The sequence below is a fragment of the Lemur catta genome, chromosome 23 (genome assembly GCF_020740605.2).
Source record: "Lemur catta isolate mLemCat1 chromosome 23, mLemCat1.pri, whole genome shotgun sequence".
NCBI classification, from domain to species: Eukaryota; Metazoa; Chordata; class Mammalia; order Primates; family Lemuridae; genus Lemur; species Lemur catta.
The window spans coordinates 5,897,720-5,917,369 of NC_059150.1; the positions used below are offsets into that span (position 1 = coordinate 5,897,720).

The following is a 19,650-nucleotide window of genomic DNA, read 5'->3' on the forward strand; positions in this document are numbered from 1 at the left end:
CTAGACAGTAGGGAGACACCTTAACAAGGTGTCATTTATGACAAGGCAGCTGTATGAAGAGCTGCCAAGTAACTGGATTGACTCGAATCGGAAGCCCGGGTTGGGAGGACCTCTCCTAGAGCTCAGCGTCCCCATTCAGGGAATGACACTACATTTGAAAAGCTTTAAGCCTCTAAAGTAGGGGATGTACCTCACTGGCTCCCTGAAAGGGCCAGGTGTTGTGTTGTTAACAATTTTAATAGCCAACCACCGTGTGCTTGTTTGCGGTTCTGAATCAATCTCTGGACCTGACCCTTTCGCCCTTGGAAGAATACTAAATAGGCCTTATACAAAGAAGGTGTTAACAGTCAAAAGCCCTAAGTGGTGTTGCCCTAGTTCTGTTTGAAAGGGAGAAAGGAACTCAAGAGTTCTGTTGTTGAAAGGGCTTGGGAAGAAAGGGAGAAAGGAACTCAAGAGTTCTGTTGTTGAAAGGGCTTGGGAATTAAAACCTAAATCTTTTAGCACCAGCCACGTAACTTTGCAGTGAGCTAGAGACAATAGGATCAGTGAGGAAGCGTTAACCCTGCAGAATAATCGCAGAGCCGGGAGGGAGTTCTGCCTTTGAACCGAGCCTTGGTGATCACCAGGCAGGTGCCACCATTTCTCTTCCCAGAAAAGTCGGGAAGGTGTTCTCCCTCCAGCTGCAGATTATATAACTCATCACTATAAATGTCGCTAAAGTTTAATCCCACTTAACTATCTCTCCTCAGTTAATGGAACCAAAGTAGGAAAGCAGATGGTGGAAAACTTCTCTCCCAACCAGACCAAGTTCACGGTGCAGAGAGCGGACCCCGTGTCGCGCTACCGCTTCACCCTCAGCGCCAGGACGCAGGTGGGCTCTGGGGAAACAGTCACGGAGGAGTCACCGGCACCCCCGAATGAAGGTAGGTGCCTGGCGGCAGACCCTGGGGTGAAAGGCCCGGCTAGTTCAGGTGCCTAGAGAAGCACCCTGAGGACTTGGCCTCCTGGGATGGAGAGGAAACAAGGCCGCAAGTCCTCGAGCCTCCCCAGGGGAGAGCCCGTCTTATGTGCTGAGAGGTAGGTGCTGGCATTGCATCCAGAAAACTCAGATCTCCTTAGGCTGCTGCTGTCAGACCTAGGTTCCCGTTCTGTCTTGATTTGCTGAGCTACTTAACATCTATCAACTTTCCTTCTTGTGGAGGAATAAGGAAGGGAGAGTGGGAAAGCTTATGGAAGTAAATACGCTAATGAAGCCGGGGAACGGTGAAAAGGTTCACCCATGGAGGGAGGCAGGGATGTGTTGAGGGTGCCCCAGGAGGGCCCTTCTTCTCCCAAAGGCATGTGGGGTTCACAGAGGTAGGGGAGCTGCTGGGATGAAAGCTGCTTGCTGAGATCATGAGTAGAGCAGGGAACGTGCTACCTCCTTGCAGCCTGTCGGGCTGTGCAGAGGAGGGGCAGCTGGGAGACAGCTATTTGCCAAGCCAGCTTCACAAAGACCAAACGAGCTCACGTCCCTGCCCGTCCCGGGCCCTGGCGTCGTCCGGCCCGTTTCCTCTCGCCCCGGAGCTGCGCCTGCGCGGGGCTCCGCTAGAGGGCGCTCCGGGCTCGCCGCGCACGTGCGGTTCCCGGGGCAGCGGGACTGCAAACGCCTCCGTGTGGGCAGACCCCTGTGAAAAGCTGGGGGTCTTTCTGCCTCTCCGGGGGTACAATGGTTTATTCAGCCGTTTCTTGAGCACTCACAAAACAAGGGCTACAAAGGCAATGGGAGGCTCACGCCGTCTAGAAGGGGAGGCGGCCGTGAGAGTATCTAACTGCGCCCGCGTTGGAGAGACTGCAGTCTTCTCCTGGTGACACGAGCAGCATCCTTGAGGGTGACCGTGAGCTACCGAATCTAGTGTCTTCCCCAGAAGCCTCCGATCGCGGGGCCTGGCCCTGGCCCAGGTGGGGTCTCCTGCGCGCCACCCCCACCCCCACCCAGGACAGCGTCGGTGCTTCCTTTGCGGGGCGCTGCCTCCGCCCCTCGCCCGGGCTCCCCACGTGGCTGCCCTGGCCAGCGCTGAGGCAGGGGACAGGGGCCGCACAGAAGCTGGAGAAGGACTGACAGTCCTCTCTCTGTCCCTCTCTGGTCTTCTACACCAGGAGTCACATGACAAGCTCCCCTCCTGGTGTCCCCTTCCAATGCCCTGGGCGCTGGGGAAGTTTATTAGGGCTGGGGGACTTTGAGTAAGCGACTAATGTATGCCTGCTATCAAAGGCCTGGCCAGGATGTGATGCACTGTTTGATTACTCAATTCTATTCATATAAGATCTGTAGAGAGCCTCCTCTCCCTCCCCATCTATACCCGGGTACAGAGCATCAGAAGAACAAAGCCCCATTGTCAGCCCTGGTGACCACCACAGGGCAAGTTCTGCAGCCGCAGGGAACAAGAGGACAAAGAGAGACTTTGTTCTTAGGTATTCACAGAAAATTCAGGAATTCCATTTCAGGCTCTCAGTCCATACTTGGGTGTCTAATTCCATAACATTTCTAATTGGGACCATAGAATGCTAGGACAGGGGCTTCGGGGCTCCAGTCCTTCAGAGTTCCCAAGCCTTCCAAGGCTGAGGTGGTGTGGGGTGGCTTCAGCCGAACACGCTCCCCCTCCGCTACCCACAGCAACACCCGCCCCAAAGATACAGGAGCCATCCTTTTGACTGGGGGTGGGATCCTCCTATACCTCGTACCCTCAATTCCTGGCATCGTGGAGGGTCTCCCAACCTGCTTAGTGGTCATGCCAACCCAGCGAGGGCAGGGCATGCCATCAGGGAAAGAACTGGGAACGTAGTACTCCGTGTGGACTGTCCCTGCTGCCACCTCTTAGATGACTAGTCCTTGAATAGAGGTAGAAACAGTGTTTATTAAAAAGGTCTCCAAGACCCAGGTGCAAAGTCTGCTGCAGGAACATGCCCGACTCCAGTAGAGTTGGCTGTGAGCCCAAACGCCAGCTGGCATCCTTAGGGCAGCGGCCAGCACCTGGCCACACCGTCTGCGTCAGGTTTGAGCCAGAACCCTCTCTGCTTGCTTGTCCTGTGGTCTCACTTGTGCTCTGTTTTCTCTTCCCTCTCTCATCCTTTCTTCCTCTCTGTGGCCATCTTGGGCGCTGTGTTCTGAAGCTACTCCAACCGCAGGTATCGTACCAGCAGCGGAGGTAACGGGCGTGGCATGGGGCAAGGCAGGAGCGGCCCGGCCCAGCCAGGGTGGTGACGGAGGGTGCGGTCGGGCTGCAAGCACGCTCGGGGCTCACTGTTTCAGCGGGTGGCAAGCCGACTGTCGAAGAGGCTGTGTGTGGAGGATGGGATCAGAGGAAACCAAACCCATTTTCCCCCGGTCACTCATCTGCCCGCTGCTGAGAAGCAGGATGGCCTAGGAGGGGTCCCCGCACACACACAGCCTCCTGACCTGCTCTCTGGAGCTGCAGTTTTCTCTGACGCTGAGTCGATTACTTCCCATGAGCCACCTGAGCCCTTGCCTGGGCTTCACATCTCGGAGCACAGAGAGAGTGACCACAGCCTCTGGGCGCCAGCTGTGGCCCTAGAAGGCAAGCTGCAGCAGGAGCAGGGACAGCTGGCTCCTGGCTCCTGGCCAGGCTGCCATCCCCTGAAAGGGTGGGCGCGCTGTGCATGTGTCCGTGCATGCTGCATGGGGGTCGGCACCAGCTCTGCCCCCACCGCGGGTTCCGGTCGGTGAGGACAAGCAAGCATGTCCTTGGAAACGGGGCCAGGTGCTCCAGGACTGGAGTCTCAGTGGGTGCCGGGGGCTGGTTGTGCCCTCACCCCTCAAAAATCCAGCTCCACAAGGTCTTTAGCGTTAAGAACAGTCTCCACTCTCGGGGGCTGGGAGGTGGATACACAGGGTACAGCCGTGAGAAGCTGGGCAGGCAGGTCCTGACCTAGGAGACCACCTGCTAACCACGTCCCTCCTCTCTGGTCCTCTTGTCATGGGTTTGAGGACTGTCAAAGGGCCACAGAAGCCCTGTCCCCAAACTGGAGAATCAAGACAGGGACCCCAGTTCTTTTCCTGGCCATCTTCTGAGCCTGAATTACATCAGGTGGGGATGAGAACAGGGCTCACCCTGGCAGAGCAGAGTCCATGAGCAAGGTCAGGCTCTGGGCAGCTGGGGGGGCTGGGGACCAGGCGAGGCAGCTGAGGGCTGGCTTAGGAAGACGATGCCACCTTGCCCAATTTGGTTTCCTCCCCACCTTCGCTTATCTCTCTCCCATTCCATCCTAGGTTGATTCTATTTCTGTTGCACACCCTGCTTTCTTCAGTTTGCATTTTGTTTTGGCAGCCAGAGCCGTGGGTGGTGAGCTGCCACCGTCCTTCCCTCCCCCTGTCCTCCCCATCCCACCCCCAAGAACTCGAGCTGGCCGGGCCTGGTTCCTCCCCACAGGGTCTGATCACCCCTGCTAGGGTGTGAGGGAGAGAGGTGGTCCCAGGCCTGGGGACCGGGGAGAAGAGCCATCCATGCCACGCTGCGGGGTTCTCTGACTTCCTGACTCACTTTACATAAGAGCCTCCCCTGTGACTGTTACAGCAGGTGCTCGGGTGGCCTAGGGGGAGACGCAGGGAGGGCACAGGTGCATCAGCTGGAAGCTCACTGGTAAAGCAGCTCCCCGTCCACCTTCCCCATCCTGGCACTCTAGGACCTAGGGCAGCTGGGTCTGGTGGCAGGGAGTCTGCCTTATTCCGTGGGCATCTGTACCAGCCTGTACTGCCCCTCTCGTGAGCGGGTGAGAGGTGTCATTTCAAACACCCTACTTCCTGTTTCCTTCCCATTTAGAAAAGACCCAAATCCATCATGTTACGCAGAATGAGCTCAGGGTCTCCATCCGTCAATCAAATGTGTTTCCTAGGCTCCTGCTGCCACGTGACACGGTGGTAGAGGAGACTGCACTTTTTGAAATGAGATGCATTGCTAACATCAGCCGTGCTCAGCTTTAAATGCATATGAACCTTCTGCACGACGTGCAGGTGCCAGCAACGGGGCTCAGGTTCCGCAGTTTTGACGCGAGCCCAGCGTCCAGCTCTCTTCCCCCTCATCCTCTCCAAACCTGGACCCTTCCGCCCCAAACTGGTCTGTTTCTATCTCACCCAGTGCAGATAATCCCTCTCCTCCACCTGTATCTGCAGTCTCAGGACTGCTGCCCATCTGTCTGGCAATCTGTGATTCGGCCCGGGAGGCCACGCGCCATGTGGACGTTTTTGGACTGAACCTCCCACCTTGGAATGTACGGAAACTGCTGTCCTTGTCTTTCACTCAGCTTCGATCTGCAGATGTTTGGTGGGCTCCTGAAGGTGCCCAGCTCCTTAGGGACAGAAAGATGAACGAGACGAGTCAATGTTGTCCGTCTCGTGTGTGGTGCTCGCAGACTCTGGTAGAAAAGCCTTGGCCATGGCTGGAGTGTCCCGCCTTCTAGTAGGGGCCCTGTGTTTCCAGCTCTAGCCCACGAGGGACCCCACCTTAGGTAATGGAGGGTCCCCGCCCCCTCCTCTCAGTTGCTGGGCTGGTGGTCTCCACGAAGCACTGATCAGCGTTGTTGCCAAACCCGTAGTTCCTCTTGTGGCTGGAAATTACATCCTAGCCCGGGAATGTGTCTGCCTAGCCTGTGGTCACTCTGTAAACTCCACTTCTGGACATTACAGCCCTTCTCTCCTCCTCCCCAGCTCCAGATAATCTGGATCTCCTCTGAGCCGAGCAGTGGATGGTTTTCCCCATGGACAACCCACGTACTAGCCCTCGGACAGCTCACTCACTGACCCTTCTATACCTTCCTCCCTTGGAGCCTTTCTCCTTTCTTCTGCCCTCCCTGTCTCACCGGTGGCCCTGTCTAGCTTGGGGACAATAGATGCAGCTATTGGGCAGGTCGGAGACAGCGCTGATTGGCTAACGGTGACTTCAGCCAGCCAGGGTCTCGTCCTCCATGGTCACTCCACTGGCAGGCGCCCTGGGGAGGCCTCGTGGGAAGGAGCTCTATTCCTCCCTCTTCTCCTGCTCCCTGTTACCAACCCTGAGCCAGAGAGAACGCAGCTAGGTAGCCGTCACCAGGGAAACGCGTCCCTCCTGCCACACTGGGCGGAAGTGACCATCAGAGGGAGGACGCAACGCAGGGTGGAAGTATCCTCAGAGCCGTTTCTCATCCTTGCCTCTGACCAGCGGGGCGGGTGAGGACACCCTGCCACCTGGCCTCTCTTGGCATCTCTGTCCCCGGGGCTACTCGCTGGAGCGCCCTGGGGAGCACGTGGCCCTGACCGTGGCCCCGAGGGAGTGTGTGTGGGAGTGTGTGTGCGCGTGTGTATCTTGGTGGGTGGGCATAAGTGAATCCCTTCGTGTTGAGCTTTTACAGCACTGAGGTTATGTTCTAGGGGCCGCCTTGGACTGGCTGCATCCCTGAATAGCGAATGTGAGACAGGCTCGTTCCCACTCCTCACCCCTCCCCACGCCTTCCCGACATCTGTGGGTCGACTAGGGTTTGGGGAATATCACTGTCAGCTTTGAACTTGCCCAGGAATCTCTGGAGTGTATGGGGCACAGCCAGCTGCCCAGTGTGACTTCTGTGGACAGCACCCTCAGCACCTCTGATCTTCCAAGTAGGGAAGTGCCTGGGACCCCAAGAACATTCCCTCCTCTACGGGGGCTGGCGGGAGTGTAATGTTGGAGACCCAGGGAAATGAAAGGGCTTTTGTTGGTCGGGCTCTGGTTGAGAAGGCTCAGGATGTCACTTCATCCCACCCTGAGAAAAGCTCTCTGGCACTTCCCTCTCTGACATCCCTCCCTGCCCCAGCCCCCTTCTGTGCTGAGGTGGGATGGGGGGCACTGGGCAGGGAAAGTGATTTGCCTTAACTTCTGGAGATTTGAGGCAGGGTGGGATTCCTTGGAAGCGTAGTTGCCTGCTTATGTCTTAAGGTCTCTGCCTACTCCCCGATTAGCATCGACCCTATGAAGTGGGCCATGGTCAGATCACAGGAGATGGAGTGCAAGGAGGAGAAGTGGCTCCGTCTCTCTGATTTGTCCCGTCATTTTCCCACTCTCAGCTTTAGCAAACACTGGAACTGCAGAGCAAGGATAGGGCAGCCCTTTGCTAGCTTCCACAACCCTTCTATGGAAGGAAAGAGGGCCTGTGAAAAAATTGTCACGTATGTAGACTTAGCCCCCCAGGGCTGACTGATGTCAAAGGGTAGCTTTGGGTGGGGGATGGGGGCATTAGAGAGTTAGCTCAGGTCTGAACCGCTCAAAAGAAGCCCAGCAGGTGCCTCACTCTCAGCCTGGGACTCCTCTGTGTGCTGTGGGCTGGGATGCTGGTGCTGCCCAGCACAGCCCACACCGGGATCCCAGCAGCGCCCTTTCCCCATGTCCTAAATGGGGTGCCTGGGCCCCAGATCTCCTAGAGAGAGAGGCAGTTACTAGAGGTCAGGGTGGGTTGGGGCAATTGCAGGCAGGGCCACCACTGGGCAGAGGAGAGAGGAGAGGCAGGGGGAAGGGGGAGGACAGGAGAGGGAGGGGAAGAGGCAGGGGCAGGAAGGGAAGTAAGGTGGGGGAAGGGAGAGGAGGGGCAGGAAGGTGGCGGACAGGCAGCGGGAGAGGGGAATGAACAAGAAGGGCTGAGCCCGGGGAGTGTGAGCCCAGGCAGGGAGGGGCTCAGGTGCGAGGCTTACCCTGCAGAGTGGAGATTGTTCCCTCTCTGCTGTTGGGTCTGGGTGGCTGTTTGGGCTCAAGCAGATGTGACAGGGTGATTCTGGAGTGAATGGTTGGGAATGGCAGGCTGCCCTGTGCCCCTGCAGGACAGGGTCCGGCCACCTGCCCACCTCTAGGCCGGGGCTCCAGAGCTGGACCCAACTGGTGCTGCTTGGTCCGGGTCTGGGTGGCGTTGGGCCTGGGACTCCACCCCTGGGGTCTCGGCAACCAGCGCGTGCCCCCTTCCCATCCTCATCCTCACCCTTGGCTGGGTGCATGCTGGGTGCTTCGAGCCACACAGACCATGAGAAGAAAATGAAACACGTGCAGGGCTTCATTCTCTTCCTTTCCCATGGTTGTGTTTCTGTCGCTGTGACCCGTCCGACCCAGAACGCGGTGCTTGGGGAGGCTTCCGGTCACTGAGCCGCGTGTCCTCGCCGGGCTGCCTGCCTTGCACGGGGGCCGCGCGTCCAGGCAGGGCACAGACAAACCAACCAGACTCGGCTGTTTTACATTTCCCTCTCAGCTCCGCCCACGTTGCCCCCGACTACCGTGGGCGCGACAGGCACTGTGAGCAGTACTGATGCTACTGCCATTGCTGCCACCACCGAAGCCACAACAGTCCCCATCATCCCAACTGTCGCACCTACCACCATCGCCACCACCACCACCACCACCGTCGTCACAACTCCTACAACCACTGCCGCCACCACCACGGAGAGTCCTCCCACCACCACCTCCGGGACTAAGATACACGAATCCGGTACTGCGCATTGCCCACGCTGCCCGTCCCCTCCCGGCCCACCTCCCCAGCGTCCCCGCAGACAGACACACAGGCTCCCCCAGATAGAAGGTGGGGTCTGGGCTGGGTGTTTACCAACACCTCCCTTTGCTTCTCCTGCGGAGATTCACACGTGACTAGACCGCCAGTCCAGTAGCCTGGGGGCTCAGAGCCCACCTGCCCACACTCACTGCCCGGGTGGCCCTGCACCGCTCGGCACCCTCCATTCTAGCCCCAGATGTCAAGGCTGCCTCCGGCTACACATCAGCCGGCCAGCTAGCTCAGGGCGGAGCACTCTGGAAGGAAGAGAGTGCGAGGAAGGAAAGCACCTGGCACGGTGCAGCCGGCCTGAGAGTGTCCTGCTCCGGCCACATGCGTGTCCAGCCTTGCAGGGTGGAGGCTGAATAGCAAGGGGTGGCTGGCCATGCCAGGCCGCTGTGTCCCCAGAACCCCTGCTCCTTCCTTGCCCCTCCTCCCCTGAGGAACACTTACAGACTTTTCTTTTAAAAAGAGCTTCGAGGAAATGGTATTGCCAAGGAGTCCCCTAACGCCCAGAGGTGCTCCATCAGTCTTCCCTGGCACAGTCCCCGTGCCCCTAAATGCGGCATGGAGGGAACTGCAGCGTGCCGGGGGCTGCCAGGGCTGGCCTGCTGGGCCAGGAGGATGTGCTGTTATGTGTCACACAGCCAGGCCAGGGTGGCTGTTCTTCCAGCACAAGGAGCCCCCTGGGGAATTCAGCGACACTTCTAAGCACTGAGCATCAGTCTTTTATCACCGGAGGGGAGGGTCTCCAACTTCCTGAGCCCACAGGCCAGCTGACGAAGGGTCAGCATGGGGCAGCCAACGAGGCTGGCAGGAGGCACCTGGAGCTCTCCTCCCACAGTTGTAGAATTGTAGGCCCACACCCGTCACTGCCTCTTGGGACAGTCCCTTCACCTTCCAGGGCCTCACTGTCTCCCACCCTGCCCCACCTTTCTCAGGCACCTGAATGAGGATGGAGGCTTAGTGTACATGTGAGGATTTTTAAAACTCAGCGTTGTGGAATTAAGTGGCTATGCAAGGACACAGGTGTGACGCACAGCTGACTTGATGCTCCTCAGAACCCCAGAAGCGTGGCCTTGCTTCACGGTGCAATCTAGAACTTAAACAGCGTGCGCTTTAGGAAACAGCTGCCTGCAGAGCAACCTGCTAGGCTGTTAGAAGCCACCAGTGGTTTGGTGACTGTTGTTCTTTGGGGCCACCGTGAGGCATCTTTTTCATTAAAGTGGGGCTTTTTGTCCTATGAGTACTTTAAGTTCACAGAAAGGATGCACAAAAAATTAAGAAAGGGAGTGGATCTTGCTTCCCAGTGAAGAGTTGCTTGTCTTCTGGAAAGATCGACCTTGCTGTCACATAGAACCAGCCCGTGGACTCTCACACCCCAGGTGGCAGTGTGTCTGAGGCGCTGTGGAGGGCCTGGCCGTGGCCTTGGTCTTATCTAGACCTCGGGGTCACCCTTTGAAGAGCCTTGCTTCCCGAATGCAGCAGAATTGCACTGCCATCCAGGATTTTAAAACTGAATTTTCATCTTTATTGCTCCTTACATCTTAGGAAAAAAGTTTCATAAGTTTACTTTTCTCCAGGTGAACTAGGCCTTTTTATTCTTAACTTGTCTTTTTCAGATTTCGAGGGATACCCCCTAATCCTAACAATCCAGGAGTCAGTGGAACATTCCACACTTTTCCTCAAGGACCCTTTTTGTGTTTCCAGGTGTTGACAGCTCACATTCTCGGTCCTTTTTGAGCTTTTCCGCTCTTTCAGATCTTGCTGTCTCTCCACGGCAGTGCCCTCCTCCACTTCCCACCTCGGAAATCATTTTGGCTTCGCGTTGCTTGACCTTTTCTAAAAGCGCCCCAATTTCATTTCCTTTAAGACAGCCAGATTTGGGCCAATATCGTATTGGCGGCCAAATGGTTTAAACACAAATTCTCTAGCTGTTTACAGGGCCCAGAGCCAAGGAGGAAGTAACTCAGGTCTCCAAATCATGACTAATCGTAATTGATTCCCACTGGCAGGAGTCATGAAATTCCAAGGAACTGGGGTCTGGGGTGGCCTAAAGCAGCCTCACAATTGGATCATCTGGCAGATAAGTAAGGAAGCCTCCCTTCTGCCCTCCCGCGGTGCCATCCGTGGGACCCCTCTCTTGCCCCCCCACCTAACATGAATCTACCTGGGGCAACCAGCACCTGATGAGGCTGTAGTGGAGAAGGCCCTTCTTTGAAGTGAAAATCAAGAGATCTTTTATCCCTTCCCCAGCCCTGCAGACTCAGTCACGTGTCAAATAGATAATGAATAAATGCATCACCCATGTACTCTATTCATTTATTTTTGACAAGCGAGTTGGTGACAGTGCCCCCTTGCATGCTAATAAAATATACAGGAGCCACACTTGTAAAGTCTTTGAAATACAAGGCTTCATGCTAGTACTCCACTATGAAATCTTTGCTGGAAAATGGGGTAATCAGACTGCTGGGACTCTTGAAAAATGATTATGTTTGAAGATTAGTGCCATTCTTCTGCACACGGGCTATGGCTTCAGACAGTGCCACGGCTTTGATAAAGTAGCTCCCAGCTCCTAGGAACTGGATGGATAATTAATGTCTTCTCTCTTGCGTGGATATCAAGCCTCAAAGACTTCGTGGTGTTGAGAAGCCAACAGAACAGGATTTTTCTGGAACCTGGACCACGGAGGGCTGGTTGTCGAGGAGTTATCTTCTCTTGGTCCCGCCTAGCCCGTGAGAGGGAGGGGAAGGGTTCACACTGTCTTTACTTGGGACCCTGAGGTTCTAGGCCCCGAGTCACCTTAGACCATCTGAGGCTGCTTTACCCTTTGCCCAGGCTCACGAAGGACAAGCCCAGGGGCTCCTTAGACCAGAGTCACCTGTCTGGATTTCCATTCTTCTCCAGCTTCAAAAGCCCATTAAGGTTTTCTCATATTCGGTACTGTCCTTCCTGCAACTGGCATCAAGACTCTTGCTTGGCTTTTAAAGATAATCCTCTCCTTCTTGTAGAACTTCATGGTGGAAGGGACAGAGGCTTGCACGTGTCCCCGTCTGTCTGCATCCTGGCCACAGGACCTCTTCCTGGCCCATTCCCTTACACTATTCAAATCCATGACAAGGGATCTGAAAAAGGGAATAAGCCCAGGTTAGAGCCTCATATGGCACGGATCAAAACCCACTCTTTCATTCTTAACCCCACCTGTGTAGACACGCAGTTGCCAGCTCTCCTTCACAGCCAAGTCCTGACTGCCCATGCCCATCCCTGGACGGCGGCCTCTGGCCTGGCCACCGAGGCTGCGGCTTGGCGTTCTGGCGGCCGTGTGCACAGCCATTTCCGACTCTGCCCTTCCCCTGATGACCGTGTGTGCGCGTGCGCTCGTGTGCATGTGTGTGCGCGTCTCCGTGTCTCCGGTGCTGGCCCCTCCCCATCACTAACGCCTCTTCTAACCCGTCCCCCAGCCCCCGACGAGCAGTCCATATGGAACGTCACGGTGCTCCCCAACAGTAAATGGGCCAACATCACCTGGAAGCACAATTTCGGGCCCGGAACTGACTTTGTGGTTGAGTACATCGACAGTAAGCATTGCTGTGCGGGGTGGCAGCGGGTAGTGGTAGATGCCATTAAAGAGATCCTGTGAACTCCCCCAGGCCCAGAGAGGCCTTTTAGCCTGGCTTAATTACGGCTTAATGAAATCGATACGCGCTCAGGCGGCAGCGAGGTGGGCGGAGCAGGCTCGCGGAGCAGGAAGGGGCTTCTGAAGCCATTAGTGCAGGGCCAGGGTTGCCTGTCTGTGAGGACCTGGGTCACAGGCACTCCGTCCACTTCCTGCCCAGGCCGAGGGTTCCGAGCAGCCCCCGCGCGAGCGGAATCTCACCTCAGCATTGATCTCCTTAACTCAGACTCCACATGCGCTGGTTTCGCCATTAGACAGACCGGGCCGGTTCCCAGACTAGGCTTCAGCTGTGCTTTGCTCCCAGCAGAATGCCCGTGGGCCACAGAGCCACAGACCGGAGCTGAGCTGTTCACCCTTCACTGGATCTTGGGACCAAGGGTGCAGACTGGTTAGACTGCAGAGTGTGGTCAGGACAGCTCCCTTCTCTGAGTGAAGGTCCCTGCTCCTGCAGGGCCAAACCCCCCATCTTGGCCTCTGTAGCACGTGCTCTAAGCGATTTAACTAACCAACCCAGCCAGGAAATCCACCTGGGCTAGCCCACGCGAAGCCCTCGTAGGAAGAGCAAAGCCAGCGCGTAGTCCTCTGTGGGGGGAGGAGTTCGCACCCACAGCAGCTGGACCCCCCACTGTGGTCCACGCTTTTTCAGCCTTCTGCCCCCACCATTGCCCCGACAGCCTGGGGGCCCAGGCACACACTTCCCCTGCTGTGCGATGTCGCCAGGCGACAAGAAATGAGAGCCAGGAGGCAGGGTCCTACCTCATTTCCAGTTGCCACGAGGGGTGCTCACTGGCTCTCTGACCCTCACCGGGTAGACCCCGTGTGGGAAGTTAATCGCTTCCGGGGCAACAGAGCATCAGCTGACAAGCTGAGAGTTCAAAGAAGTGGGTCATGATCTGTTTAGGGTGCAGAATGGTGAGGAAAGAGAACTTCAGGAGGGGGGAAGGTGTCCCCCGCCGAAGGGTCACTGTTTGAGCGCGCACTGCATGGACGGGCATGGTGAGCTAGACCCGCGGTCCCCTGGCCCCTCCCCCGGCCCTTTCTACCTCGGACAGGTGACCAGGAACCCGAGCACTGTCTCTCTAGCTCCTGGCGCCTGGCTCTAGGCTGACTGAGGTTTCTGTTCCCCAGGCAACCATACGAAAAAAACTGTCCCTGTTAAAGCCCAGGCTCAGCCTATACAGCTGACAGACCTCTATCCCGGGATGACATACACGTTGCGGGTTTATTCCCGGGACAACGAGGGCATCAGCAGTACCGTCATCACCTTTATGACCAGTACAGGTGAGAGGGGACCTGGCCTGGCCATCCCCTGCGAGCATGGGGCATTTCATTCTCATCCTCAGCTTCCTGCTTGTCTCTCCTCCTCGGACAGAAGACTCATCCCCACTCCATCCCCACCTTGCATGGCGTGTCTCGCTCTTACTATGCGGCAGTCTCAGGCTCCCAGGAAGCCAAGAGGAGCCCAGTGGGCGTGCACAGTGGAGAGGAAACAGCAATTCTGACCCGTGGGGCTGAGTGGGGGTCAGAAGGAGACACAGCATTGTGTAATGAGGACAGAAAACGCTCGGCCCCGCTTGGTGTCTGTGCCAGCTGGGCCACTGCGGTGGGCCTGGGGGCTTCTGGAGAGCAGTGCAGCCCGCCCTGTGTGCACAGGGGCTTGCTGCCTCCACGTGGGACTAGGGCACGGGGCCATCCCAGGGTCTCATCCAGAAATCTCCCCAGGAACCAAACCAAGGATCAGTGCGTATGTTACGGCCTTGCTACCGTTATGTTGTTAAAAATTCCAAAGCGAGTTATATGACTTATTTAAGGCTTTGTTTTTGTTCCAAGTTTGTCTTGGCCTCAAAAAAAGTAGGTGACTTTCTGTCATGCAGGGAGAGGGGAAGAAGCTCTCCCATCCTGGAGTGGTTCTGGCTCTACAGTTGCTTCCGCTGTGGGTGGAGAAGCGTCTTCATTACGCCAAATGAACAGGCCAACTGGGGCTCGGGGAAGGCTGCAAGGTTCGGAAGTGTCTCTGCTGTAGGGGAGGCTGGCGGTCTGGAGCCCTGGGGCTTGCTTGTCTGAGCGTTTGTGTGTCGCTTTAAAGTCGGCCAGGCAGGCTGCCAAGTGGCTTGTATGCTAAGCCCTGGGGCGAAGGGTGAGGGAAAGAGATTAAAAGAAAAAAGGATCAGTCCCTACCCCAAGGGATATCCTAATTAGATGCAGGTCATTAGACACACAGGATTGGGGGAACCCACAATAATTTATATGAACTTCTGAGTGCTGGCTTAAATATTCATTACTCCTCCTGCGCCTGGCCTGGCAAGGCTGCTCCTGGTGGCTTGCATCTTGGGAGTCACTGCCCTTCTGTACAAATGTCTCACCCACCCCTTCTGGCCGAGTCCCTCCTGACCTGGCGTCCTGTCTTCCTCCCCGTGTCTCCGGCTGTCCTGCACATTTCATGCCATCCAGTCTGGCTGCCTGCTTGAGGCCGGCCGGGCCAGCTCAGGCAGGACATCTGGGTGAGTGGCCAGGCCGTCCTGTTCCAAGGGGAGCCGGGCAGGGAACTGGACAGTTGACCGAGCATAGCAGGTGGCCGGACTCTGTCTGGCCCAGTTGGGGTCCCAAGCTGTTGCTCACCAGAACACGCATTTGATTTTGCTTCGTCACAAACTCGAGTCCAGCACAGGAGCGAGAGGCAAAGTTGACATTTGAGGACCGAGCTCCGTGGTGAGGGGGGCCACGCAGGCTGCTTTGAGAGCTTTGACGTCTCCCGGTGCTGAGCCCTGGGGCTGTGGGCGAGGGTTGAGGAGAGAGAACCAGAGGGAAAAAAACCAGTCCCTGCTTGGCAGAATTAAACACACACTCTAGAAAAACAACTATTGATACTGTGTGTGCTTTGGAACTTGACTTAAATACTTGTTTCTGTTTTCCTGTGCTCGGTCTGGAGACTCATCTTGGTAGCTTGCTAAGTCTTCCCAGACTCCCCCCAGGGCAAGCGGGAGTGGGCAGGCTCCTGGCCCCAGCTCCGAGTACACACTGTCCTCTCCCCTCCCGCGCTGGCTGGAAATGACTGTGTGCAAACCACGTAGGGAGAGGAAATATTTTCACTTCCTGCAGTCTGTGAGTGTGTGTCCGGATCCTTTGGAAACACACACTCTCTTGCGCGTGGGTGGACTCCAGAGCTGAGTCCACGCAATCTCCCGGATCCCTGTGTTTCATCAAAGCAAGGGTCTGTGGGCCTCTCTGGGCCCGACCGCCGGTCATTTAGATAAGCACAGGCCATCACTTTAGTCCGCAGACTCGAACATGCTACCGTGGTTCAGGAAGGGAATAGAAGGAGACCACCGGGAGGTCTAACAAGCTCTCTGCCTCACCAGAAAGATCCCAGTGGGAACTTAATCGCCTCCTTGAAGCTTTTGAAGCCAAAGGGACCTGAGCAGCTGCAAACCCCTCACCCTGGACTCCAAGAGGCCCATCAGCCCTTCTCTGCCGGAGGGCAGGGTGGGGTGAGGCCACAGGGTGGCGGTGCTGGCAGCAGCCTGCCTCAGACCTCAGGAGACTGGGGAGGGGGCTTTAGGGGGTTCTGCTGTGTTGGGGAGAAACATCTCTTCAGTCAACCCAGGACAGGCAAGGTGGGCGTGGAGAGGTGTCAGATGGTGCTTAAGTGAGAGCAGCTGAGCCGAATTGCATGTCCTATTTGTTTACCCCTATTGCCGGAATATCATTCTTCTGCGGACCTTGAGTGACTGGCCTTTCTTCCACGGCCAAATCGAATTCCTCCCAGTTGGAATTAGGAGTTGTCGGAACCGTCTGCATGGCAGGGAAACTGCCCGTGTCTGAGTGGGGTTTAGGGTGCAGTGTGGAAGGTGCACAAAACACGGGTTCTAGTCCAGAGGAAGGGGCATTTGGACCCATGTTGGCCCAGCCTGTGGACGAGAGGGTGTCGCTCTGGGTCCCCGTCAGTCCCTGCTGCGGTGGTGAGTGCAGACACACCCTGGCCTTTGTGTGTTGGTACTACTGGCTCCCTCCATTAGGAATCTTGAAATGAGTTTCATCGACTGAGTCTGGTGTTGGCCGTCAAATGTGGCTGCCCCAGAGCCTTGCTAAATGCCTTCCTCTCAGAGCCCAAGCCATGGGGTCGCATCTAAGTGAGATCATTATGTCCTCAGTTTCTTTTGGTTCTTGAGAAAGTGAATCATTGTGATGGGGTGTGGTTGAGCCCACCTTACCCTAGCTCCCACTTTGGTTTTTTTGTTTTGTTTCTGAGACAGGTTCTCACTCTGGTTGTCACTCCAGCCTAGAATGCAGTGGCATCATTATGGCTCATCACAACCTCAAACTCCTGGGCTTAATCTGCCCACCTCAGCCTCCCCAGTAGCTGGGGCTACAGGCACACACCACCACACCCAGCTAATTTTTCTATTTTTTTGTAGAGATGGGGGTCTCGTTCTCACTCAGGCTGGTCTTGAACTCCTGACCTCAAGCTATCCTCCTGCCTCGGCCTTCCAGAGTGCTAGGATTACAGGCGTGAGTGACCATGCCCGGCCCCCACTTGATTTTGAACATTATTCTGTATCTAAAAGTCATAGGAAATTCTTGAAGCTTTTCAGTAAGAACTGAAGGTAACATTTGAACTTCACCTGGCACTGTCAAGAATGGAAAGCTCCATTTGCTTTCTAAATTGCCCATGTGGCCACTTTCTCCTGGAATTATGACTTTCTGTCCCAAGAGAAAGGTAGTCTCGTGGAGACAGCTGTCAGAGTGCATCAGAACAAGCACCAGGAAGGTCGCTGCAGAAGGTGGTGCCAGTATCCAAACACGAGTTCAAGTGATTCCTTCATCCCTGTGCCCAGGTGCAGCACCTGGGCAAGACAACACCCACATGACCCTTAGCTGGTATCAGGGAAAAACCAAAACCAGTATCCCAAGTTAACCACATATTAGGATTAAATTGATCCATTAATCCTGTGGTCCCCAACCCCCAGGCTGCAGCCCAGTACTGGTCCGTGGCCTGTTAGGGAACAGGATGTGCATCACCACCTAAGCTCCGTACCGCCCTCCCCCACCCCTGACCCCACTCCCCTACCCCAGTCTATGGGAAAATTGTCTTCCATGAAACCAGTCCCTGGTGCCAAAAAGGTTGGGGACTGCTGCATTTATCAGTAAGTAGTCACTACCTACCTGTTATGTGAGCAGCATTGTGCTAAGTACTTGGGGGCTCAGAAAGACCCCCTGTTCCCAAGACTTTAATAGTATAATTGGAAACCAGGACGCAGGAAGTAGAACAGTTAAATGTTATATTGTGTGGTGTGGCTGGGAGTGAAATCAGAGTCAGAGGTGATTTAAGTCGGAGCAATCGGAGATTCGTGAAGGAGGGCTAGAAAGAGCAAAGGTGGCCGGCAACGAGGGTGACAGCCCAGGCTCTCTTGGGCAGGGGGGAGACTGGAGTGCCCAGAAGGCCAGGCTGGGGAGTTGAGCCCAGGTGATAGGAAGTAAGGAATGGAGACACATCCTTAAGAAGGCACTTGGGGACAGGAGGGAAGCCTCCTAGGAACCTGGTGGCTTAATGTCTCATTGCATCCATGGGAACTGACAAGTATGGGTGAGGCACCCCTAGAATAGAATGAAGCAGTGAGGGGAACATGAGACACATGAGAAGGAGAAGCGGCCCCTTAGAGATGGAAAGAGCAGGGGAGTTGGGAGAGCCGAGGGAGGGAGCAGGAAGATGCAGGCTGAATTTCAAGCAGTGACATCCCAGGAGACCTACCAGGAGGGAGCTCTGTACTTGGAGCTGTGGAGGGGAGGTGGCCGGAGGGATGATGGAGATGAGTAAGGGTCTCCCGTGACGGTGACAGGGAGCCAGAGGGAGGTTTGGGAGCGGTGGGCTCAGGGAGGGCAGCTGAAGCACTGTGTGTAGACCAGCCTGAAGTCAGCTTGCTGGGGTGGAGAAAGGAGTTGGTTGGCAGGAACTGGGGATGATGGACGATTACGGAGTTTACCTATAAAAGGACAATGCATGAGCTGGAGCTGAAAAGTCTGGCAGATTCCTCAAGGGTTTTTGCTTAAAAAGACACCACAAACCTCAACATGTTTAACAGAGGAAGGGAAGGGTACAGCAAGAGGGGGATGCTGAGAATGCTGGGAGTGCAGAGATCCTTACAGGGACCAAGGGGGGGGGCGTTGGGTCCCACTTGCACGGGAGGAGCAGCTTCGGCGGGGAGAGAGGAGACCCTGCCTCGGACACTGGGGGAAGGGACGGTTGGAGAGGCTGCAAGGTTTCAGGGGTCTCCAGAGTGCCCATGGAGTAGGTGAGGTCAACCCTGGACGTGGGGAGAGAGCTATATAGGAGCTGTCGGTTGCGGGGGTGGGGAGTGGTTCTGGACACACAGCTGCGGGGTGGCTGGAGGGACAGTGAGAGACGGACAGGGTTGCCGGGCAGCAGCCATCCAGGTGAAGTGTGACACCATGAATCTGTAACAGGCCAGGGCAGGATTCTCGTCCCTATGCGGGATCTATGAGAATGCAGTGATGCCACAGAGACCACAGCTGGGACCAAGTCAAGTGCAGGAATGGGGGATGCAGGGCGGGGTGGGGTTTCAGGCTCAGCAGCCCCCACCCCCATCAGGACGCGGACTGAAGGAAGGGAAGGGGGGCAGTGGTCCACCACTGAGCAAAGGCGAATTGAGTGCTGTGCTCCCGGCACAGTCCCTCCCCCAAGGAGCTCACCCCCTGGGTGGGGGGACAAGAATGGAGTGGAAAAGGGCACAGAGTCTGGAGCCAGAGAGCCTGGGTCGCATCCCAACCCTCCCACGTACAGCTTAGCACCCTTGAGCCAGTGAACCGCCCTCTGCCACAACATAAGAGAAGGAAAAACCTATCTTAGGCGGCTGTGCTGAGGATTAAATTAGATAATGTGTGGAAAAGTACTTAGAGCAGATAGGAAGTGCTTATTAGTAAATTAGTAGTAGTCGTATTAATAATGTCAAATGGTTATGTGTACTATGACAAAGATAAATTAGAGCCCTCAGAGAGTGGCTGGGTGGGTCGGGGGAGGGGGACTTTAAGCTAGGACACCCAAGAAGGGCTTTCCAAGGTGATTTTTGCCAAGGCAGCATCTGAAGAAAGAGCAGGCCGGGCGCAGTGGCTCACACCTGTAATCCCAGCACTCTGGGAGGCTGAGGTGGGAGGATTGCTTGAGCCCAGGAGTTTGAGGTTGCAGTGAGCTATGATGATGCCACTGTACTCTACCCAGGGTAGCAGAGCAAGACTCTGTCAAAAAAAAAAAAAGGAGAAAGAAGGAAAGAAAGAGGGAGGGAGGACGGAAGGAAGGAAAGAAAGAGGAAAAAGGAAAGAAAAATAAAGAAAGGAAAAAAAGGAGAAGAGCAGCAGGCGCAAAGGCCCTGGGGCAGGAACAAGAGCAGCCAGTGTGGCTGGGGCACAGAGGGTGAGGAGAGAGCAGT

The 19,650-nt window shown here is 55.9% G+C and overlaps 1 protein-coding gene across 1 annotated transcript in view; it reads left to right on the plus strand.

Moving 5' to 3' along the window:
* NFASC (neurofascin) overlaps positions 1-19,650 on the plus strand; it is an 83,263-nt gene that overhangs the window by 55,453 nt on the left and 8,160 nt on the right. The window contains exons 23-27 of the mRNA XM_045536327.1: positions 750-923; positions 3,154-3,168; positions 8,239-8,475; positions 11,994-12,110; positions 13,337-13,489. Of these exons, the coding sequence (XP_045392283.1) occupies positions 750-923; positions 3,154-3,168; positions 8,239-8,475; positions 11,994-12,110; positions 13,337-13,489 (696 nt within the window). The remainder of the gene's footprint in view (positions 1-749; positions 924-3,153; positions 3,169-8,238; positions 8,476-11,993; positions 12,111-13,336; positions 13,490-19,650) is intronic.